This window comes from Poecilia reticulata, chromosome 2, assembly GCF_904066995.2.
Source record: "Poecilia reticulata chromosome 2, P_reticulata-male-v2, whole genome shotgun sequence".
Taxonomy (NCBI): domain Eukaryota; kingdom Metazoa; phylum Chordata; class Actinopteri; order Cyprinodontiformes; family Poeciliidae; genus Poecilia; species Poecilia reticulata.
In genome coordinates, this window is record NC_088831.1 from 21,453,124 (window position 1) to 21,478,680 (window position 25,557).

Sequence of the window (25,557 nt, forward strand, 5' to 3'; positions counted from 1 at the left end):
ACAAAAACAGGATTTGATGAAGTTTCTTTTATTTGCAATAAAAAATAGGTACAAGAGCTCCCTTTACAAATATACTAGAGAATCACAGCACGCTGTGAAAACCGCAGGAGTCTCAAACTTCTTGAAGGAACAGAATAACGTAGAGAATAATGCACACTAATAATGCAACTACCTCGCGAGCTGGATCAGCCTTAGCACGTGCCACTTTATAGGTATATTGCAGTTTCTAAAGTTTCTTTAAAAACCCCACCGGTCTGCTAATTTAACATATTGCTTATGTAAGCCAGGAACCCTCGTTTCCCCCAATTTACGACTAATTTCTTATTAGTGGAAGAGTTTCAGACTGTTGGCACAAACCCCAAAAGTATTCCTTGTGCGTGCAGATAAAACTGGGGGCAGCTCATAATGAATATGTCCACATGGTACCATTTATCAAAATGTCACGCAAACTCAATTAAAACGTCCCCAGCGGGATGTTTGGACAGTTAATCCACGCAAATTCAATTTGGGCCCCATTCTGCATACATACGGGCTTTTGCCGGCGAGTGAAAGTTTACAAAATCAGTTAAAATTAAGGTGCTGATGTATTTCGCAAAAAGATCTCTGCAGCTTTACTTTGAACTGAATCTTTCTGCTTTTTTTTTTCTTTTGCTTTCATCAATGTGTAAGAGGTTGTGTAAATTGCATGACAGAAAAAATTAATAATCTCTGCTTCTTCAATTTAAAAAACAAAAAGATGCATTTTAGACTTACACATAAAATGAAAACTAAGGTAGTAACTGGGCCATAATGGTGAGTTTAGTTTTTTTTTTTTTTTTTTGTTCAAAGCAAATATCTGAAGAAGCAAAAAATACAAAATAAAAAATTAAATGATGCAGAATTATAAATAAATAAAAAAAAACATTTTCAAGGTTGCTTAAATATAAATAAGTCTTATTGTTTATAAGGAAACCCCCAGGGGGTGGGAATTGCATTATTATTGTGTGCAAGGTAATATTACAGACAGTAAAAGAGAAAGAAGACAATGAAGTTGTTCCTTGAAGACATTAAAAAGGCCTCTGAATTACATTGATATACATATAATTCACCCCAATTATACACACAGACACCCAGCTACAGGCAGAGCAGAGAGACACAAACAGAAGAGTACACTTACAACCTAAACCTACGTCTGTTTTGTCCCGGCGGTCTGCTACAATAGGACACAATGTGCCACATCGGCAACATCTGGATGAGTTTCTATCAGTCTGTCCGTTAATGCAACCAGTTTGTGCGCTTCACCACAACGCAAGTTCTTCGATCTGTTCAAGCCAGGATTAAACACACATTTGCACGCTGGAGTCTAAATCACAACCTCGCCCACGACAACTGCCATGACAAGAGACGCACCGAGGAATTGACTGGTGAACGAATTGGTAGATTTTTATTTACTTTAATCTTATTGGTCCTGGCTGGTAGGAAACTCAGAAATCGGTTCTTTTTTCCAAATCTCTGAACACACCTTGCATAAAGCCCTACATACCAGGTAGCGCTACCGTCAACGCTCTTTGGTGTGCACGTCGTCACAGAGGGAAGAAGTCTCAAGTAGTTAGCAGTAAAGTAAAAAAAAATAAATAAATTTTGTCAAATACGTCAGAAAATATTTAAGATTCTATGACAGAGTCTCGTCTTTGGTTAAATTATTTTCAATAAAATAAAATTGGAGCACTGAAAGGCGTATTGTGACCTCATAACACCTGACAGCATCAGTTCAATTTTTTAAAAATTATAATAATCGGTACCGGCCAAAATCATGATCGGTGCACCAATAGTTGTATTATTCAGAGCTTTTACCCTTTGACTTGAAACAGGCTGGATTTGGAATACATTTTGGAAATCTTGTTTCCAGGCAACTGCACACTTTCTCTTCCTCACACTCACACACACTCGCACGCGCACACACACACACGTAGTGTAAAGCTGCCTCCTGCTCACATAGCAAGTTGAGAAAAAAATACTTTAATGCTGTTAGTTCTGTATCCGAGTCTGTAAAAATAGTATAAGACTTTTTACCAAAAGTGGAAATTGGGTACAAAATTCGGCTCGGTGCGTCTGTCATCACAACATCGTCCTCAACTACACGCCAAACGCCTGGCCTGGTTTTGGCTCCGTCAGGAATACTTAAAGTGAGGCAGCAGTTGCTAGTTCTTCTACAAGGAAATTTGTTGAACGTATTTCGGTAAAGTTAGTAAGGCAAGGGGGGGGGGGAACGGAAAAGGAAGAAAACGTTCAGTACATTCATTATATACGTCGCTATGCAAAAAAAATCTTATGCTTTTGCACAATTTTTCAGCAGATTTCTTTAGTGGGCCATCTCCTGCTCCCCTCTCTGGTGAATACTGCTTAGTGTGCGGGAGGAGGGGAGTCGTCATTCATCCTGACGGCGCTTTGCTTTCGATGTTTCTGCAAGTTGTTCTTTCAATAAAAAAGTCTGGCACATCTTTACAAAACGATGTGATGATGATGACTCAAGTCTCTTTGTTTCCCCTCAACCGACCTGAGGGATGTGCTCTGACGGGCTACACGTTCATCAACATCTCAGAGTGGACCAACACGGGACTAAAAGGAATGAACCGAAACGTAAATGGGTGGAGTCAAGACAGCGTGAAGGGAAATCAGACTTCTGAACTGCATAGACGCCCGTGCTGGTCGACACGAGGCCGAATCACCGCGGCCTCTTGCGGGTGACGAAGATGAGGACCCTTCGGATGGCGATGAGGCGGTCCTTGAGGGAAGTCATGGCCAGGATGGTGAGCTGGGCTCGGTTCTCCAGCGGAAGGACGGCGAGCAGCCACCAGCACCAGGCCGGGCCTTCAGGAACCGCCTGCAAGGGGAATAAAACCAAACAGACACCGGTAAATGCCGGGGACGCAACGATCCGCTTCCGATACCGAAATCTGAGGTTCAGTATTGACCAATTCGATACTGAAAACCGGTGCTGCGCTGACCTGTGGGTCTGGATCTTTACTGGGAAGATGTCCAAAGTGGCTGAGGATCTGACTCTTCATGTTGTCCTTCAGCGACGTGAACCAGTTGTTGGCCTGATCGTACACGGAGTCGTGCAGCTTCAGGAGCTCCACCAGCTCCTCCCCCTCAACCTGATTATAAACACAGTTTGTAATTTTATATAGAACAACAGAAGAAACATCACTTGGACAATAACAGACTAAAAAAACCTGAACGACATCGTTCGTCTTCTGAACTTAAAAAAAAAAAAAAAAAAAAGCTTCTATTGAGATTTTGTAGTGCGAGATCAGAACTACTGCAGAAATGATCAGACAGCTCACCTTCCTGTCCTCCAGGTACTCTATCTTAGCGGTGTTGTAGCCGTCTCTCTGTCCGTGGCTGAGGACCTTGAACCGCGAAACTCCGATAGTGTCGACCACCGAGCGGCCGTCGGGAAAGAACTTGACGTCACGCACCTGCAAAACAATCCAACCAATCAGGTCTGAGTCGCGTGAAGTATGAGGAGAATCTGCAAAAGTGAATAGGATTTTAAAGGTGGATTTTTCTGGAAAAGATCTGGTTACCAACCTCAAGCATGCAGCCGTAGTCAGCAAAGCCTTTGAGCTCGTCGGCGATGCACATGCCAAACTGCTTGGTGCCCGTCTCCATGGAGCGGCGAATCATGAGGCGGTAGCGCGGCTCAAAGACGTGAAGCGGGCAGGGGATGGTGGGGAATGCCATGGTGCACACGAAGATGGGCACTTCCTGGTTCAAACTGCAAAACACAGACAGGAGAAATAATTACCACTGAATGCAGTTTTTTTTTTTAAGTTCCAAAGATTTAAAAATCCTGTAAAGGCTCCATTTAAAACCAAAGCGTTGCAGAGAATCAGCAACTATGCAAGTTTATCGTTAGGGAGCTCAAGTAGCTTAAAAAACAAAATGAAGAAAAAGAGTCGCTAATATTCTTCCTTTGTAATTTCTGGAAGGAGGAATGTTGTTTACTAATTGGAAAGTTTGCAACTGATAGCCAGTGTGTGCTTTGGTTGCCAGGATACAATACAAATGCAAAAAATGATCATCTTTAAACTTTAAAATTTTTTCCCCCAAACTGCTGTTCTCAAATTGAATTAATTACATATATTAACCCTTTAATGCTTTCAGGTGTTTGTGATTTGTGGAAAACTAACTTGGACAGCTCCTTCATTTCCTCCTCATGGATTTTCTTCCGCTCAGTCAGTTCGTCTCCAAGGTAACGCTGTAGGACTTCCTCCATCAGAAAGGTCTTATTGTAACCTCTGGTAGCTAGAAACTGTAACCAAACACAGAGAATGCTTTACTACTTTAGTTCGTTCCCTGAGACAGGATGGCTGCAAAGGTTTTATGAAAGAACGTCTTTTACAGAGTTCTGAATGTCAAACACAAAATACTGAGGTTCACTAGAGACGTGTGAGTGAGAAGGAAGGAAGAAACAGAGAAAAATAAAAAGAGAGAGAGAAAAAAGAAAAAGCAAAAAAGAACGAAAGGACTGACAAGCAAGTGAAAGAAGAGTGAAAAAGAAAAAGATAAAAGAAAAAAAATCTAAAGAAAAAAGATGGAAAGAAGAAAAAAGGGGAAAAAGAGCAAAAGAAAAAGTGAGCAAAGAACAGAGCAAACAAAAAACAGAGCAAATGAAAGAATGAGCAAAGCTATAAAAAAGTTTTTAAAAAAAAGAAACAAAAAACAAAGAGTAAAAAAACAGCAAAAGAAATAGAAATCTGTCTGGAAAGACAGGATTTTTTCAAAATTCCACATTTTCCCAAGCTGCACAGAACCGAATCTGTAGCTGATGCCAGTTTTCCGTTCAGCTCTCTGCAGCGTAGCTCAGCTGTGTACCTCAGACAGATTCTCCTTGCACAGAGGGCAGTTGGGGTTGTGGTCCAAACAGCGCTCCAGACATTTGAGGCAGAAGGTGTGACCACAGGGAGTAGCCACAGGTTCGTAGAACAATCTGAAGCACAACGCAAAAAAAAACAAAAGCAAAGAGTTCAACACTGTCCACTCTGTTTGCCTGTTTAAAGCTGTAAAGTCTTTGCATCTTATTATTAAATTTGCAGTATATGATGAAAAGTAAACTGTATTAACCTCATGCAGAGTGAGCACTCCAGGTCTCCACTGTCCAGTAAATCAACAGGAACCACTCTGCCTCCGCAAACTGAAGCCGTCTGAAACGCCTTTACATCATCTGGAGAAAAAACATAAATAATACGTTTTTAAAGACAACATGTCCTCTGGTGCTTTAGTGCACCACAATACATGTGCTACAGGTTTTCATAGCATTGCTTCTGCTTGGTTCTCTAAAATGTGAAGCGTTTTCTCCATTTATTTACATTCAAGCTTAAACTGTTGGATCTGACAAAAGGAAACACGTTACTGCACATTTAAAATGCAGCACGTTTTATCTGAAAATCCAATGAATGCAGTTCATGTAAGAAACCACAAGAGGGCGCTCCAACATGACAGTATCTCTGTTTTTTGGGGGGTTTGTTTACAACTTGAGATGACCAAGCTGGACAAAATGACACATCTGTCCAGCTAATAAAACCACCTACTTGCATCATTATGCCACTGTCAATATATTACTTGAAACTGGTCTCAAAACATAAGCATTTATCAAAATAATAAAACAAGTTATCGCCCAGTAAAACTTGTATTGGTGACAGGCCTCTTGTCAGATTGCCGTGGGATTTTCTCCTACCGGGTTTGGAGAGCTTGGACGGAGGGTTGAACGGCGCGGCGGCGCAGTCACCGCTGTGCTTCCTTTTCAGGCCACCATGAGGCGCCGGCAGTGAAGCCAAAACGTTGGCCAGACTTTTGGAGCTGCCTTCCCCTGCAGCCAGGTCCGACTTAGCGGGAGACATGGGAGAAAGCTCGGAAGATGGTCCGTCCACGGGGGGGCTTTTTGCTACGCTGAACTCTGAATCCTACAAATGGAGACAGAATGAGAAGCTGCAGAGTGAGTTTAAGTGTCAAACTGAGATATAAATGTGCAGAATTTTAAAAGAAAGTGCGGAGAGTGAAACGGAAACATGTCAACTGCTGCTGCACTGTGTGCGCATTAACCTGTGAGGAGCAGCCCGGTTTCTGCGTCAGCGGCCTCAGCGACTGGAGCAGGGCGGGGGGTTTGATCAGGCGGGTGGCCAGCCCGCCCTGCAGGGGATGCAGCGGCGTGGGCATGTCCTCGTTCTCAAACACGGAGGAGAACACCGCGCTGAGCACCTGCGGACAAAACCAGAGCAACTCAATCGGTTACGTGGGATGAGGAGAACGGCGACCAGCTGCTTTGTTGCCATTGAGTCGTCTGTCTGACCTTCTGGGCCTCCAGCTTCACTTTGGTCCAGTCCGGCTTCAGCGCCAGACACAGGAAGTATTCCTGCAAGGCCTCGTCGTTCCGGTCGACTTTACTCAGCGCCGTGGCTTTAAGGCAGTGAGCCTGAAACGCACAGGAAAAATTCAGCAACTGCAACACGGCATTCCCACCGAACTCATCATTTCAAACAATCAAAGGCCGACTGACCTCACTTCACCAAATCTACTGCGATTGCTAACTTGCTGTTAGCAAACGCTCTGTTAGACATGCAATTGTTCCCTTCATCTTAAATCACGAAAACCCATGTAAGGCATAAATTTTAAAAAATAAGAACAGCTTGACCTGAATTAATTTGAAATATCTAAAGTTCCAGATATACAGACGAAACAAATTATTCATGATTAATCGATTACTGAAATAATGGTTATTTGAGATTTGACAGAACTTAACCGGAGCTGAGGAATATTGGCTCTAGTTTTAAGAAAAACTGAAATAGATCTAGTAGCAAATTTGCTAACATAAATATAATCTAAAAATCTGTGTACAATAACGTGACAAAGTGAGAAACTTTAAAATTTTTTCCAAATGTTGTCCTTTCATACCTGTCTGCACCTGGGAAAAAAAGCTCTTTATGCATCCAACTGAGTCATCTACATTAATTACAAAACGGAAACTCACCTTTGTCCATAGCGGTTTTAATCTGCACAGACTGTTGGCATCCTGCACCGCCTGGTTGAAGTTCCTCATCTCCATGTGCAGTTCAGCCCGTTGACATAGCAGTCTGCCTGAAGAGGGCGCTGTAGACACAGGAATAAAAAAAACCCATAGAGCAATGTCAGACAGTCTTCCATGGGATAAACCTTTTTTTTCTAGGTCAGACAAGTGAGGCAATAAAGCAACAAAGTGGAGCGTCACCAGCTTGGGACATTGTGTGCAGACCATTACAATATCTGAGTCAAAGTAAATAACATTCGCCCTGGTTTAAAAAAAATAATAGATGGAATAAAATCAAACTAATATTATGTAGGATCAAACAGATTACGGTACCACTTTAAGAGCTGAATTCAAAAGACTTAACATTTCTGTTGTTAACCACCTGTGACTGACGGCAGATGGAAGAATTCACGTGTCCCAAATAAAAAGTGGATGCACGCATTTTGGAACAACAAATAACACCTGATTGATACGTGCCGACTGTACTTCCTCTTGAACACGGCTGAAAGCAGAGAGGCTACGTACCAACACGCATAACAGCTTCCTTCAAAGCCAGAAGCTCACATTCAGTTGCCCCAGTTTGAACTGTATGACTCGTGTCAATGTTTTGGGTGTTCTTTGACAAACATCTCAATGATTTCCAGGAATTTTGGCCCTTTTTCACAAATGGTGTGAGTGAGTCAGGCTTGGAGACCGCCTTGTATTCAAACACCTTATTTTATCGCTGCCAATGAATTTGGGACAAAGGTCAAAGCTTTGGTGGCCTCTAAAAACCACTGACTTATTTTCCTTGTATTGGTCATTTTGTAGCCAATTAGCTAATCTGGTCAGCGTTTAGCTTTACATCTGACGTCTTAAGATGTTGCTTCAATATTTCCGCATAACAGACTTTCCGCATGAAGGTATTAATTATATGAAGCGCACCAGTCCCTCGTGCAGCAAAACCCCTACAACAGAAGTGCAATAGCCAAATGCTAAATGGTGTTTTTTGCTCTGTGAGCGGTGCAGGACTCCTTCCACATTTTCTTAGATTCTTTCCAATAGAGTATATTAAATTAGATCCTAGAATTACAATTTTAGTGACTGGTTTTATCTGCGAAACCAAGTGTAGTGGTATGCCGAGGTCTGTTATTTCGTTCAATTTATAATTTTTATATATAGATTTGCAGACTTATTATGGAGTCAAACGTTGGCACGTCTTCAGAAAAAAAAAGAAGAAAAAAAATCATATTAACAGGAAAGTGTTGAACACATCCTTTTGTTACCATCCACTGAATGGAAACAAAATAGTCACACAACTTCCCAAAAATAATTGTACAACATTATTTTAGTGATGAAATTATCCTTTTTTATGCAACTCAGCCTACGCTAAAAGGCCCGTTTTGGCATCTCACCAATTATAGGAAGTATAAAACAATCATTTCTAGTCTTGGGTAAGATCTGCATTTGTATTTACGACACAGTTCCACCCGTGCTACATCAGAAGGCCTCCTGCTGCCTGTTTCGGGGAAAACAGAGGCTTGAGGTGACAACGCTTCCTTCTGTCGCCCAAAGCAGACAGAAGGAAATGACTCAATATTGATACACAAACTAAAATATCTACATCCCTGCCATCAGGATGCTCAAATAGCTCCAATTTTAGGCTTCAGCCAATCACTCTCCAACACCCGAGGCTAGCATAAGATGGCCGCCGCTGGAAACACAGATCATGGATTCTAGTGTAACCTGGATATTCAGCCAAGAGCTGCTCAGAGCGGAACGCATCGCGTTACAATTGTGACCCAGTGTCAAGTTCAATGATCAGATGGCACAGATCAGCAGAGTCCAGCCATACGTTGGTGGTGTAAAAAAATAAACTTTATCTTGCTGACATGACAAGATCAGTTTGGTTTGCTTGTTGTTCTATTGAGCGATTTCTTTTTATTAATAGCACGGCAGTTTCAGGTTTCCTTAACATAGCAGCGGCTTGTAGGCTGTTCTCACAACACCTTCACACGTCAATGCGGCGACGACACAATGGACTAGCTTCTAAATACAAACCCCCGTGTTGAGACAGCTAGAGTTAGCACCAGGAACAAGGATTCAATTTATTTATTTTTTTAAGCCATATATTTTTTTTATGATCACTAACAAATGGATGCGCTCCCACCCTCTAAGTGATAAATCCTCATCTATGATTCAGAGTACATTACGTTATCACCTTGTTCAGGGGGAAATCCATTTCCTGTTTGCACAAGCATCACGTTTTATGGATAAAATTACAGTCACATTTTTTTATGCTATCTAGAGTGAAGGGAAGATCTGAAGCTTCTTAACAGCGATGTTTGGGGATAAAATTACACCTCTAAGGTCTATTATTACAAGAGGTCCGATGTCTTCGATTACAAGCAGCTGACTCACTGAGGCAGTCACAGGTTTAAAAGGCATTATTCAAAGAGATGCCAGCGCAGCATGACAACGGAAATGTAAACGGTCTGTAAACATGGTCAGAAGGGTTGAAAAAAAAACAACAACGTAGAAGCGCAGTGCTCTGTACAAAAGTCATCTTCTTCTGCACAATCTCTTTTTAAGATTGTTGTGGCGAAAGTGATCTTTATCGATAGTTACCAAACAAGAAATGGGACAAGAGAGAAGAACTCCCTCTTCCCACCAAGTCCGGTGGTTGGGTGCCAGGGCATTCATTCATCCAGCAGCCTGTCGTGTTTTTGAGTTAAAAAATGTTTAAAGTTGACAGGAAATGTCAAAAAATCACTTGATAATCATGTGTTATTGAAAGGTTTGAATGTTAATACAAACTATAGTCTTAAAAATACAAACATTTTAAAAAGACTTAATTAAATAAATAAGCCATGCTTAGCCTGGTGGGGGCACAAGAAAAGCCTGGTGGCCTGCCAGGCTTGTAATACATCTCTCATTCCTCTCCTTTACTTACAAGAAATGAGCCAACTGCTGGCATCAATATATCTATTTAACATATCAAAGCTTTCACTTAAAACAAACACACAATTTTATTTTTAGAATTTTGCTAATATTATTTGGGTTATCAAAGTGTGAGAATCACACACGGATCAATTCCTACTACTTTTACTACCTCAAGTCCATTGAGGACTTGAGACTACATACAGTCTCTATTAAAGAGGCATAAATAGCCTAAATAAAAGGAATACTTTAGGCAAGAGGTGCATTTTTATTTATGGCACAGTTACACCCATGTTATATGAGACAGCAGAAGGCCTCCTGCTGTCTGTATTGGGAAAACAGAGGCTGGCAGTGACAATACTGTGAACGCACTCCATCCTTCTGTCACCCAGAGGTCTTTACAACGCAGAAGGCATGAATCAATATTGATACGAAGAGGAAAATATCTACAGTGGTGCCAACAGAGCGCTGGAAGACATTCATTTTGGGCTTCAACTTCAGGCACCAAGAGGGAAAACTGCTGAAAAAAAATCTATAATTTTAACATGTAAATATATAAATATATAGGAAAGATTTGGGGAGGGATTCAGCTCAGATTTTCTCTGGCTATTCAAATTGTGCAACGTGAGCCCCGCCCAGGCCTGTGGTTACTGAGGCGTGCTGACACTCTTTATATAATGCCAGAACATAGGAGACCATTCTGCATTTTGGCTCAGCAGGTTTACAATTTATTAAAACAAACAAATACTAAAAAAAAAAAAGAGCAGCACACAGCACATATTTGTAAAGTTATTTAAATAAGAAGGCGCAGCATTTACATGTTATGAAAGCTGCTTTCTGGCTGTTATCTAACACAGCTTGTGAAACACCCCTACAAGAGACCAGGGAGGCTGACCTTTTTTTTGTCTCTCAAAACCAAAAATAAAGTCACATTTGCTACAAGACAAAAATAAAATGTGGTATAATGACGTTTTGTAAAAGGTAAGTGGGAAAACTAAGGAACTGGCATCAATGCAGGGCCTCAATAAAAAGCCTATCTTCTAAAAATAGAAGAATATGAATGAGGGCCTGATAAGCATTATGAGACGCGTGCTACTTAGGTAACGAAGGACAGTGCGTCACGTAACGAGCCAGCAGAAGGGCGCCAGCTATCGTTGACACGAGGAAGTTGCACTAAAAGTAGGTCACTTGAGCTTTTATTGCAAGGTATACAAGCGAAAAAACAACAAAAAAAGAAGTTCCACACTTACCTAAATCTACTGCTGCATTGTACCGCTCCAAAGCGTCCGCCAGGTTCTGTTTACTCCACAAAACTTCCCCCTCGATCCACATTTTCCTGGCTTTGCTCTCAGTTTCAAACAGTTTGTCCAGCAGGCCGCTGAGAACCACGTTGACTCTCGGGTCGCTTTTGCTCGACTTCTGTTTACAGCTTATACAATCTTTGACGGCGTCGTCTTCCACGCATCGCTTACAGAAAGTGTGCCCGCACTCCAAAGTTGCGGGCTCTTGCAGCAGGCATTTGCAGAGGCGACAGGAAAACAAATCCAGGGCTTCGTCTTCTTCGCATTCCCCGTCGTTATGAGCCCCGTCCTGCCCGCCGCCACTTTTAGTCTGCCCGTTTAGGGTCACGGGAAGACCCAGTTCTTTCCCGCGGAGCGTCCGGGCGATGGTTTCCACCAGGACGGCCAGCTCCTCCGGGCGCAACTTGCCCAGGTTGGCCGCTGTGCAGTACGCCTCCAGCGCTTCTGATATCCGCCCGGCGCGGGCGAGAGAGTCGCCCTTCCGCAGACACAAGCCCCGGTCCGGCTGCTGGAGGTCTGCGAGCTGGGAGCTGTAGATCTCTACGGCCAGGTTAAAGTCCCCAGCCCGGCTGGCCTCCTCGGCCACCTCCAGCATTTCGGGGCAGAGACCCGCGGCTCCAGGGTTGGAGAGCGGGTGGAGGAGCAGGTCGCCCTGATGATGCAGAACTCCCGTCTCCATCTTCTCTTTTCACAGTGACTTAAAAATATATATATACACGAGAAGCTCAATGCTGGTCTGACCAAAGCAGACAAAGTTCTCTACTATTATATTTCACCTTGTTCCCAAAATGTTCATTTAAAAGTTTTGATCCTAAAACAGACCACCTCTCTGGCTGCCCCGCAATGACGGCCATTGGAGCAAGGTTGAGGCTTTTTCCAATCTAGGCGACATAAAAAAAGAAAATCCCCCAAAAATATGACTATAAATTAAGAGTATAGGCTTCGGTTTCTCAGAAAATGCATTCTTTAACCACTCCATGTCAATCATGCTGCCCACTACTAAAAAAGGAGACGAGCAAAAAAAAGAAAAATCGCACTTTTAAGGGGCATTAAATTGCCCCAGAGGTGTTTTGTTACACCAATACTAAATCCTTTCAGCTGAACCGAAGTGAAAAACTTATTCAGCACCTGGTCACGAGCACAAACTAATAGTTGAATGTCAAACTCGTGTCCGATAATTAAGTTACCTGAACAAAATCAGGAATTGGAATTCAATAAACATTAGCTACAGATCTACGAGCCTGTTGTGTTTATATAAGACAACCAGGGAGCTTTAGCTAACATAGATTAGCTAACACCGACTGCTCCTTTACCGCTCGCCGAACTCCTCAAACGAACTCTTTCAGACACAATATTCCCAAATCCTTGTCCGTTAACGACTCCGATAATCATAGCTCCCGACGAAAAACCGAAAAAACACGAATTAAACCAAAGGTTCCACCGAGGAGAAACATCTTATATGCTTGCTAACTGTGTCCGGCTGATAAAGCTGCTTTGGATTTCATATACAATTCGCCGAAGCAGGCGCAAGACACCACGTGATGCGCGAAAAGAGTTTCTATTGGCTCGTTATGTGGCTCACTTATATAACTTAATAATATTGTATAACCCTCTCGCTGACAGCAGCGAATGGCTTGTTTTTGGGTTTGGCAGAATAAGTTCACAGTTATTTGTTGTGGAGATAGATGTTCCCCGCGTGATTTTACAGCACGACACTTCTGGGCAAACTAGGAGAAAGCGTCGTGTTTGCTGTGGGTCAAGCAGTTCGCCCCTTGAATTAGGGACACAGTTGTTCTGGTTGTGGGGTTGATTCATTGTTTTATGTAATGTTTTATGTAAGCACAGTGTCAGTTCTTGTTTTGTTGTGAAAAAAGCTGAAGACATATCATGGTTATAGCTTTAAAAATAAATGTATCAAAAGCCTGAAAGTTTTCAAAACCACAGAAACTAGTTACCAAAACAGTCGTGACCCATGTATGGAGTACAAAAAGTGCCACAATTCAATACATGTCAAATTAATATTTGTTGAAATGGCTATTACATTTATGCTTTAGATAAATAAATAATTGCTTCTATAATGTATTATTTGTCAGTTTATAAAATACCGTTAAATAATTTAATAGTCAAATATTTTACAGTACAATGCACATTGTGCATTTATATTACCCATTAATGTAACACAAGTAGACAGACAGACATTATTTTTTGACATTGCATATAACTGCTTGTACCTATTCTTTGGATACTTATTTACTTTAAAATAATAAATTATTTTGATTTTCATGTTATTTTCAGCTTCTGTAAAATATCTGATTGGAAAGTCACTCAATTGGTAAATATAATCTTCTCATTTTAATTTTACTAGATATTTAAAGATTCCACAAATTTTAAACTTCTATCCATTAGCCATTTCTGATGAGTCCAAATAGTTATTAAATGGACAGAAGCAGTACATTTATATATGAAGTCCTTATGAGGGACTTGTCCCAATTCCTCAAAATAGCCTAAAGTTGTCACTGAATATGTGCAGTAGCCCAGTTTGTTTGATCTGCTGTGAAGTAAAACATTTGCCATTCCTCCCAGAGTTAGAAATCATTTACACAACAGGCTAAACTAAATTAGTTCTCATTTTAAACTTCACACACACACAAAACTCTAGTTTTAGCTAATTGTGCAATCAAAGAGTTTCTAGAAAAATCTTTATTCTTCAGCCTTGACTCTAAAGCAGCATTTCCCAACCCATTTTTCCTCGGACATTTCTCTGCTTTAATACACCTGATTCAGATGGCTGCTGTTCAGTAAAAGCCTGCTGATCAGCCATCATTTGAAATCAGGCATGCTGCAGCAGGGAAACATGCAGAGCAATTACGCCTTGAGGACCAGGGATGGGGAAACGCTGGTCTAAAGGGTTTGACAGTTCAGAGGAGAATACTTCATTTTAGTGTGGGTAACATTTAAAAAAAAATCTCTTTAGATATAAAAAACCGCATGTGCTCACCAGTGTAGTGTTCACCCTCACTGCTTTTATGTACTTGAACACTCAGAGACTTATTTTTTACTACAAGAACTGCTTTTAGCCTCTTTGAAATGCCCTCATTAGATTTTAACAGACAGAAGTCCTCTTTCTTTTTTTGTAATAAGAATGAGTCAAAAGTTGAAGAATCTGTCTTATTTTAGACTGATATTTATTCATTTATTTTGACATCTCGTGAGACTAATTGGTTTATGGACCTTGCTGTAGTTTAACAGATTAATCTCAGCAGTACTGGATCAGCACGTTCTATTGGTTATGTGACTTTTGCATGTCATTGTGTGAGGCATGAAAATGTAATAAAATAATTGAACAGCTGGTGGTTGTGGCCTTGTAATCACAGTGCTTGGATCACTGTTTTGACTGTGTTTGGGGGGGTGGGGGGAAAATTGTCGCTAATGAACATTTGCTTCTTAATTTAAGCTTTTCATTTATGGACGCCCTCAAATTACACAAACAAAACCCTAACCCTAAACCTACACACTGTATGTCAGCCTGAAATAAGCAAACGCTCATATTTGTACAACTCATAGAAACACTATAAAACATAATTTTTTTCTTCTGTAACATAACATTTTGTTATTCATAAATTAAATCTGATTTTTGCACTTACTTTGTACCTTTAGATAAAGCACAGTTCAGTGAATTGTAAGAAATGGGATGTGCTGTTAAAACATAAAGCTCTGAACCCAACCTTTTCATAACCACTACTCAAAAACATTACATGTATCACAATTAAGCCATAAAGTTATGCAGTCAGTAAAGGAGAAACCTTACATATTGTTAGTTTTTATCGTCTTCATTACCCTCCTCTCTCTCTCTCCCTCTCCCCCTCCCTTCCCCTCCGGCAGGTTTAATAAGTGTAAAGTTGTATAATGATTGCAAAAACGCTTGTGAGTCATTCTCTGCCGGGTTGTAAAAGCACCGTCTGTCCTATATGTTCTCTGATGGAGGGGAGTCTGTGTGTGGCTTGATAAGTTTGGACAAAATGGCCGCGTACGTCCAAACAGAAATTCATATTCAGATCTGAGTGATGTCTGATGATAGTGAACTCTCTGAAACACCTGAGTTGTGTTTTTTGCTTGTTTGGGTTTTTTTTCTCCTTATGAAACAGCTTTTAGCGACTTACACAAACATTTAACCCTGTTACACAATTTCTGTAGTCTAACATTAAAATGCAGCAGAGCTTCTTCGGTATGGGGGCATAAGATTTCAGCAAGGGATCATTTCACAGCCGTCGGATCGTGTGGTTTGGATAAGAATGACAAAAGACATTTTCTACTTTCATTAGAAGAAGTACGGGGAAAGTCTCTGTGTCAGAGGAAAACACGTTTGCTATCTCGATAAGTCAAATACGAATCAGGTTAAATAATTATAAGTAATTTATAATGATGATTACACAGGGGTGCAAAGAAACGCTTTATGTTTATGCTATTCAAATTTTGTGACTCATCCATACAACGTTCTATATTTGATAAGTAGCTCACTGGTAATCTACTTAACTGTCCACACCCATCATAGGAAACAATGTTTCCACCTTCCATAATGGATCACAGAGCTGGCCTGAGACGGGAGCAAAGTGCAGTTCATTGTGCTCCATGCTGCCAAAATTAAATCAAAATAAGGAGAATTATCTTTCTGTTGCGCTGCAGGAAAAAGACTGGAACGAGCTCTGAGTTCCTTTGTATAAAAAGAAAAAAAAAAAATATATATATATATATATATATATATATATATATATATATATATATTTCAAAGAAGATACTGGCTGAAACTTGCACATGTTTCAGCTAAAATATTTAAAGATTTATCCAATGTTTTTGTGTCAGCTGTGGGTAAACTACTTGTTCAAATAGGCTGCACAGTGGTGCAGTTGGTAGAGCTGCTGCCTTGCAGCAAGAAGGTTCTGTGTTCGATTCCTGGCCCCGGTCTTTCTGCATGAAGTTTGCATGTTCTCCATGTGCATGCGTGGGTTTTCTCCGGGTACTCCGGTTTCCTCCCACAGTCCAAAAACATGACTGTCAGGTTAATTGGCCTCTCCAAATTGCCCCTAGGTGTGAGTGTGTGTGTGCATGGTTATTTGTCCTGTGTGTCTCTGTGTTGCCCTGCGACAGACTGGCGACCTGTCCAGGGTGACCCCCGCCTCTCGCCCAGAATGTTAGCTGGAGATGGGCACCAGCACCTCCCGACCCCACTAAGGGACAAGGGTGTCAAGAAAATGACTGGATGGATACTTGTTCAAATAGTTCCAGCTCCAAGACTTGTAAGAAGTGTGGGGAAGTTTCACCTTTCTGATTATCTATGTTGTTCTCAAAGGACGGGGAGAAAGAGAAAAAGGAGCTCATTCCGTCCAGTGTGCTTGAATCTCATGTTAGTCAGCCCCCCCTCCCAGCAATTCAGTAACTTAAACAATTCCACTTGAGTGGAAGAAGCTTTAGTTTCTCTCTCCCAGAAGTAACACTCTGGTGTTGAGCTTTACTGTGTCTTCAGGTGATAGGAGACTGAATTTGTAACTGTCTTTATGTGACTCTGAAGGTTCAAGTCTGAATCCACCACTGAAGTAGATTTCAGGCCTGATCACTAGTTTCTAGCTGTGTCTAGCAGCATGCTGACTCTTGATCATTCAAAAATTATTGCTTCACTTTTGAGAACATTATGGCACATCCCACACGTTGATTTGTTCTAAGTATCCGTTCGGTTCTTGGATGGGTTCGTGTAGCCCCCGGTGACATCGTAATATAGAGCTGTGCATCATCTTTGTTGTTATGGTAGCTAATCATATTACTTATTATAATCTGAGCTGGGAAGTGCATGTGAATTTCAAACAAAAGGGGCACCAGGGTTGAACCTTGAGGTGTTGCAGTTATTATTAATTAAAGGCAACCCTAAGCAAATGGGGTTTTAATTCATCGATTCAAAGGAACTCAGTGTGTCTGCATTTTTAAAGTTTTTTTGGAGGCTGAGCGATGGCAGGTTGTTCTTTTCTTCTGCATAATTTAACAAAACTAATCGGCCTAATCATCTCACAATATCATGATTGTCGGATGATGACGTTATGGATACGGTACGACACACTTTCATGTTGTCAGTTTTCTGCCGTCAGAGGTAGCTGTGGTGTTCGTAGGAGACTCTCTGTATTTTCTGTACCTTCGTATTGTCTTTCAGTCTCTTTGCTGCCATTTAACTTCTTCACCAGCTTCATGGCATTCCCTTAGGCATAGCTGGAAAACCTATGGAGTAATTCTCTACCCTCAGAAAACCCACAGGGGTAAGGCTCTCAGCTAATGGTCATGACTCTGTATGGTGTTGGTTAACACACATAGGTATAACAAGAGATTCTTCCAGATACTTCAGCGGTACAAAAAAGAAACACGTTAAACTGGGATCAATATTGACTATACAACCTAAAAAATATGTTTCTGTCTGCTTGTGAGCTCTTTTGTGGAAAACGTGTATCAGGTTTGCTATTGAGCCCTCGCCACCTCAGATCGTTTCATCGAGTATTCATCTCCTCAGTGCTTCTTCTCTGCTACCGACATCACACAGCAGGTACCGTTGTATAACTGCCCAGTTTCACTCGTCTCCGCTGTGCAGCGCCATGCTTCCCACTGCGTTCACGTGGCTCCAGTTCCACCCAGCATCAACACATGTGCCGAGGCCCCTGAACGTCACCTGTCGTCCGGTTTTTGTGTGTGTTGAGGCAGCTGTGTGTGTGTGTGTGGGGGTGGGGGTGCGGAGGGAGGTGTGTGTGTGTGTGTGTGTGTGTGTGTGTGGAGTCGGTGAGTTAATAATGAGAGCGGGCAGCGGGTAACACGTGAAGCCGGCTGCTCTTGCTGGGTCTCGCACACTTGCGGAGGGAAGGAGATGTTGCGGTGACCATGGCAACACGTTTAGTTCAAGTTTACATAAGGAAAAAAGACACACATATCCTGCTCTTTTTTTTACTTACAATAAATCAGTATAAATCTTTACCATCTCATTCACAAAAATAATTTTGAACAGCCCTTAAAATAAATAAATAAATAAAATTGACCCAGCGGCGACAAACCTACTCGTTTACGGAAGTCGTGTCAGGTGGAGTGGGAGAAAATTTGTCAAACTAATGTGAGAAGCTTGTCTAAAAGGGAGATATATAAAATGCTAATGAAATGCACGTATAATTTTTTTTTCCATCTCTAAATGAATTTTTTTGCACGCATTTTTGTGGCATCCGGCAAAAAGAAAGAATTCTGGCAAAAATATATCAAATATACATAGGTTATTTGCTATATTTGATAGCGCAACTATAGCAAATATCGTCTGCTATATTTGCGTTAGGGCTGCACAGTGGCGCAGTTGGTAGAGCTGTTCTTTCTGCATGGAGTTTGCATGTTCTCCCTGTGCATGCGTGGGTTTTCTCCGGTCCGGTTTCCTCCCAGTCCAAAAACATGACTGTCAGGGTAATTGGCCTCTCCAAATTGCCCCTAGGCAGTGGCGCAACTACACATTAATCAGGTGGATGCGAAAACATAGATCGGCGCCCCTCTCCCCCCGACCGAGGGAAGGAACGTCAGGGTGAAGGAGCGACACTCACTCAGCCCCCCCCCCCCCCCGAGGCGAGGATACGTGAAGGGTAAAACTCGCTACATTTACCTCGTTATGTGCGCGAGGTGAAGGCGCGCAGAAGTGTACGGAAAACATCATCGGCGCGCCGCCCCCTCCAGACGGGGTTTTGGCGCCCCCTCTGGGGCTGCGCCCCTATGCGTTGCATACCCTGCATACCCACTTTTTGCGCCACTGCCCCTAGGTGTGAGTGTGTGTGTGTGTGTGTGCATGGTTGTTTGTCCTGTGTGTCTCTGTGTTGCCCTGCGACAGACTGGCGACCTGTCCAGGGTGACCCTGCCTCTCGCCCAGAACGTTAGCTGGAGATGGGCACCAGCACCTCCCGTCCCCACTGAGGGACAAGGCTGCAAGAAAATGGATGGATGGATGGATATTTGCGTTATTGAAAAGAAAGATAACGCAAATATAGCAAATGATATTCGTGTTATCGTTTGCCATTTCGATACAACCTGATTTGTATTTGCGTTATCGAAATAGCAAACAACATGAAAGAAAAATATTAATCAGATCCGTTGTTTGTTAGAGAGATGAAAAGGTTGTGTTCCCTTTATTGTATGCAAATATCCGGTTTCATCTGTTTACCCTTTTTGTTGCAATTACAACTGAATCCATGTAAGAAACGCATGTGGAGTCCGTTTTCTGTGATACGGACAAGTGTGCTAAATTTGATTTTGGGACATCAGAGTGATGGGGGCCTAATACAAACACTTTTAAGACTTTTATTAAGAATATAATAATGTTCTTTAAGAAAGTGAGTGATTGTTCATGGTCTCATGCAGCCTTATTTCCAAACCTGGTCCTGAACATGTATTTTTGCACATGTTTTTATTTATTTATTTTTTCTTTCCAGTCGGTTGGGACATATGTTTAAGTCTCCGTTAGTTTTTAAAGCAATTCATTTCCGCCTGGAGATTTGAATAAACTCAGATCAAGTATGTTAAGAACTTGTTTGCTATGAATGAAGCACATTTTTAAAAAAATAAATCACATTGGTTTGGTTAAGTTTTTAAAACACTATACCGTGACCTCATTTAACAACAACAATAAGGATTAGGGTAGGCAGCAGAACAGATTGAACCACTAGATGGCAGTCTGAAGTCTTATAAAAATGTGCTTTACACACTGCCAAAGTCTTCTTTTTCTTTTTTTTTCCTTTTTTCAAGAAACGGTTTTATTAACAGGAACAAGGCTAGAGAGAGAGGAGGAGAAGACGTGTAGCAAATAAAATGGCCAGTGGCCGGGATTCAAACAGGGGAAACCTGCGTTGAGGTTTATGTTCTGTACTATGGTGCAGCCTGCTCTACAACTGAGTAATGAGGCAACCCCACATAACTGAAACTGTTAGACAACCACATAAAAATGACAAGCTCTTCATCTGTTGATCTGACTGCTTTAAAACACGTTTAATTTGGATTATACAGACAATTTCATTCTAAATCAGAATTTGGAAAGAAGCAATGCATTTTTTTTAGGCACCTGCTCTATGTAATGTAGGATTGTGAAAATCTCACATTTTCTTTTCACTACACTTTACATCTTCTCTACAGAACAAACTCCCTCTATGTGCAATGGTCTTTCCTCCAGGCCGATAAAATTCCAGAACAACCCCACAACACTCGCAGGTAATTCTCGGAAGATGTCGTCATTGCAGGATTCAGAAACCCACTTGGCTCTGCTGCCCCGTGAGTCACTGGATGACTGTATGAATTAGCAGATCACAGCCAGGAAGAACAGAATGCATTTCTTAAACCCGTGCTCTTAGCTTCTCGGGCCATAAAGCCAGCTGGAGCTGCACGGTGCAGTCAGGCATGATTAACGAGAAAACAAACTTATTACCAGCCTCCCACTCCCCAACCCACATCCCCGAGGAGTGACTTCAGTCATCACATCCAGTGCACATTTCTCATGCCAGGGGAGGAGCGATGCATTGCCTTACCCACAATGGCAGCATTAGTTGCTCCCCTTCGTGTCGCGGTTCTGCTGATGCATTAGTAGCAAAACTGAAATGTACGTTTCTTGGGGATACCACCTTGTGAGACTGTGGTGTAACGACGTGCTCCATCACCGGTGAGTCTCAAAGTAAAAACACAATACACAATATGCAGAGTATAAGTTTTATTAATGATCTTGGCATCGTACACAAACCTCCCCACGAAGTACAGAAAGAAGACCGGGGGGAATAAAAACATGTTACTGAGAGGTCAAGCGGTACATTTCTAGGTAAAGTAATGTTTAAATTAAGTTTCTGCTCCCACTGCTTTCACTGGACGAGGCATTAAAACATGTATAATGACAGAAGTCAAAGGACAAAAACAGCACAGCCTTAAATATTCATATTTTCACACAATACAAGTAGATAAGGTGAATGACATTTTGTGCAGCCTAAGTAGCTTATCATTTGCGTAAAATAGGAACTTTTAATGGCAACGCAACCATTAAAAAGCAAAAGAAAAAAAAAGGAAACATTTTTATTTTAGTAGGCTAATGGATAGAAATGAAATATGCATGTGTGCATTTATAGACCATGTGAATTCATAAGCAGATGTGGAGTAGAACCAGTTTTGGGTTGCGGTCAACACAGATTATAACTGACTGAGGACTAAATACACATCCCAACGTTTTTCAAACTAGTGCCCTACAAACTACAGTTCATCCAACATAATGTTTGAGTTTCTCATTTCTCGTTTTACTTCTTTAAAAAAAAGTATTTTCCGTACAGGACATTGAAAAGCTATGCCAGACCTATATTCAGCAACTAATATAAAAGAAATTTCCAACAATTTTCACATTAATCACAGTGACAAGGACTTTCTCCACTTTGAAGAGTTACAAATTGCATGTAAATAAATATTCACCAAACTCAACAGCATAGCAGATGACGGATGAACAACGGTAAGCTGTTTTTCCACCATTACAATATTGAGCGGCATACAGGAGGTTGATTGACAGCACTAAGACCCTCCTCCTGGCTCTGATTGGTTGTTTTTGACAGAGAGTTGTACAATCGATTTTTTTTCACAGATTATCTGCCTCATGTTTTACTGTCCTTACATGGTGACAGTTTGAACAAATGTGGAAAAAACACATTTTTATAAAAGTTACATCCTGCAGCTTTATTTGCAATTTTGTTTCTATAGTGTCTGAACTCCATAAGATGGAGACAAATACACATTGGCTCCTTCCAATCCTTGCCTGGCAGGCAGCAGCAAAGCAACCAGTGAATCCCACAGTTTCCCCAACTACAACTCGCTCAACTCAGGCGCGGCGTCATTCTGAGGTGCGAGCTCCGATTTCCGAGACAGACTGAACGCAGCATTACCCTCTCGCTTTGTGAGAACAACGAGCAGCAAATAGGATTCCCACACACATCCTCGCAGACTGACCCATTAACACCGCTGGGGACGGGTGTGAACGTTTGGCCCAGTCATCAGGAGTGTGCTGCTTGGCGACACGTCGCAGGTAGCCTAATGCTTCTGCCGTGTGCCACCAATCAACAGTCCGCTCCAGAGGCTGCAGCGCCCGCACTTTCCTTACCTTAATTACAGCTTGCATGCGACACTGACAACACCTCTGATTCACCTCAAAGTGAGCCTCATGAGGCCAGATTAGCCACCCTGAGGTGATGTAGACTTTAGGTTGTCCAGCAGGGTTTTGTTTTTTTTTGCTTTTATATGTCAACTTTTCCTCCTCAAAGTCACCAGAGCTAAACTTCCATCGTCGCCTCACCTTCACTCGTCTTCATCGATGTCCAAGTCCGAGAAACTGGCAGTGACCGACTCTCCAGCGCATATCCACCACACTGAAAAACGAAAACAGTTGAACAAACTTAATTGAATTGCTTCAATTGTTAACAAGTAATTCAATGAAGTTTATTCAAATTAATTTAGTGAGTTGGTTTAACTCGACAAATTTAACTCAGTCTTACTCAAATCATTTAGTTTCTTCAAATAAAGAAGTAAACTAAAAGATCTTTTTTTTGGCCCCGGCAGCCTTTCCTTAAGAGTAGTTAAACTGGAAGGAGAGAGGGAAGAGATGCAGCAAACGCCATCAGGCAGGGAATCGAACCTACAACTGCTGCATTGAGGACTAAGGCCTCCTTATGTAAAAAGTTCCTTTAAGTAAAATTTTTTTTTTAACTTTTAAGTTAATTCAACACAAAGCAGTAAGTTGTCATCACAAAACCTAAAGAATTAAGAGAGACTAATATAAATAAGTCCATAACATGAACTACAGCCCAAGTACAGAGTAAAACCACTTTTTAGTGTGTTGGGAAGCATAAAGTATTTTACTTTTTAAAAACGGGAATGCTCTTTACTCTGAGCATTCCCGGTAGGCTATGCCAATAAGGAAGAAGGTGTAACATAGCAGAGAGCAACAGGGAAGATGTGGACAGTACACAAGGATGATTCACTGCACACATTTTTTTAAAGCTCCACAATTGTCATACTATAATCTCTAAAATCTCATTGTGTGTGCTACATTGAATTAAAAAAAAGCTGCCATAAAACAACCGAGTGAATGATTTAGGCACAGACTATCACCTGGTTCAGTCTGGCACGTCCACCTGCTGCTTTTAAACAAAGCTGCTTTAGAACGGCACTGAGGTTTTACTTATTCATCTGGATTATTCATCAGACTTCAGTTGTGCTTTGCAAAAATCTCTTTATTGAGGCTGTGAAGGGGGACTTTCATCACCCGAGCCGACTTTATGTTTATGTGTGATGCTTTACGGCTCATCTCGGCGGACTCGGAACGTTCGCTTATTGAACGTGCAAATCATGCAGAGCATGTTTGGGATTTTACGATTTTCTCACAAACGACTCTGCCAAGATGAGGCTTTTCCTCGTCTTGGCAGGTTGCAGGAATCTGGCCAGAAAATAATAGACGGGTTGGGAAAATAGTGAAAAACTCAGGCCCACTGCTGCTGTTATGCTACTACCATGAACAACAACAAAAAAAATCAGTTAATTTGGGGTCACAAGCGTCAAACCGTGAGCTGGTTCATGCTAAAATCACTGAAATTTAATCTTAGATTTGAGAACAAAACACAGCTTCCACACTGTCAATATGTATTTATTAAAATAAAATCAAGAAGCTGTGTGTGGAGAAACTACATTTCACACACTGAGGGGGGATTTTCTTTTCACAGTGACCCTACATATTTAAATAGATGTTTGCTGAATAAAAAGACACAAACACTTTTTTTTCCTCACTGTCTGAAGTTAAATCAGACGAAACTTTTCTTGGTCTGATTTAAAAAAAGAAGTTAGTTAGAATTACCAAAATCATGTCTGTTTGCTAAATGCCAGTAAACTTAGCGATAATTTTACATTTTTTTGTAACGTTTCCTGAATTCAAAAGTTTACAAGTCAGGGATGACTGTCTTTTAAACTGCATGGCTTGGGTCAAGCCTTTTGGGTTCTGTCAGACAGTCCACTCATGGTGGTTCTTCTAAATAGATATTGTTGATATGCAAGTTCTCTGCTGTTTTCTGACCCAACAGCCAAAAATGTCTCAAAGTATTTTGAGAAAGTTTTAGGATCTATTTTTGTTTGATCCAAGAGTTTTTGCCGGGTGCTGGAGAGGTAGGGGCACCAGAGTTCACACCAACGAGTCGAACCGGGTTTCACCGGCTTTTGCTCTGTTCATGAGCTTCCTGGTGGCACCAGCAGTAACACACTGACCCACAGTCGACAGTAGGTGTTGCTTTTATTTCTGACAAAGTGACGGTGCAGGGTAGCTTAACTCATGACTCACATCCCACTTTCTACTGACTCCTCCGGTCCTCCAGCCCAGATGACGGGAACAGTGTTGATTCACAAGTAAGGCTGATTTAAAACGAGTCCTACTCCCCAAATGAGTCTATGCTCTTGATGCCCAGTCGAAACGTCACAAACTTCTCGATTTTTGCTCCTTTAAATATACACAAATGAAAATTTTAGTCAGTATAGTTGCTTTCCTCATTAGGAAAACTGTTCAACTTCCTTGGGCTTTCCACAAACCTCTCCAATGATTCTAAAAAGTTTCGACCACGCTCTGGGTTTTATCAGCTTTCCGTTTCAATCCCCTCGTTTCATTGAGATTTAACGAATCGTCACACTAAGAAGGCGTCTTGGGTTTCTTTGGTCTTGTTACAGCCCTTTGAGAAGCCGTTGGATGCAAATCGCGGCTGTCAGCTTCCTTGTTTTCACCTCGTTTCCACCTGCCCAGGGTGTTGTTGTCCTGTGACACATCCTGCACCGGTCGTCAGGCGTTAACACAAAGCGTCTGTTTTGCACCTGCTGACTGGATGTGGAGACATGCTGAACATGTCGTACCAGCCTGCTACAAAGCACAGTAATGGTGATGCATCCCTTCTCATGCCTAACAATTATAAATACATACATGCGCCTTGAAACACCTTCATTTGAAAGTTTCTCCAACAATATTTCACTACTTGACCAAAGTGTATTCAGCGCTCTTAATTTCAACAACCCTATTTAAATTGTAACCACGAGTCACCAAATTGGTAAGTAGAGCTGTTTGATGAAGGCCTCAAAGGGGTCGTTGGGAAATATTGAGCAAACGGCATTATGAAAACACATTAGACAAGTCAGGGATAAAGCTGTGGAGAAGAGTCGGGGTCTAAAACAATGCGCCAAGCCTTGAGCATCTCA

The 25,557-nt window shown here is 41.5% G+C and overlaps 1 protein-coding gene across 1 annotated transcript; it reads right to left on the minus strand.

Moving 5' to 3' along the window:
* Nucleotides 1-12: 12 nt before the first annotated feature.
* On the minus strand, nt 13-12,792 carry lonrf2 (LON peptidase N-terminal domain and ring finger 2). Its single transcript, XM_008432229.3, has 12 exons — nt 11,218-12,792; nt 7,013-7,131; nt 6,335-6,457; nt 6,088-6,243; nt 5,723-5,948; nt 5,110-5,209; nt 4,861-4,975; nt 4,176-4,297; nt 3,574-3,760; nt 3,327-3,461; nt 2,988-3,137; nt 13-2,863 (listed from the first exon to the last, which is right to left on the minus strand). Exons 1-12 carry the CDS (start codon nt 11,945-11,947, stop codon nt 2,705-2,707), a joined length of 2,322 nt encoding a protein of 773 aa, XP_008430451.2. The 5' UTR covers nt 11,948-12,792; the 3' UTR covers nt 13-2,704.
* Nucleotides 12,793-25,557: the final 12,765 nt, after the last annotated feature.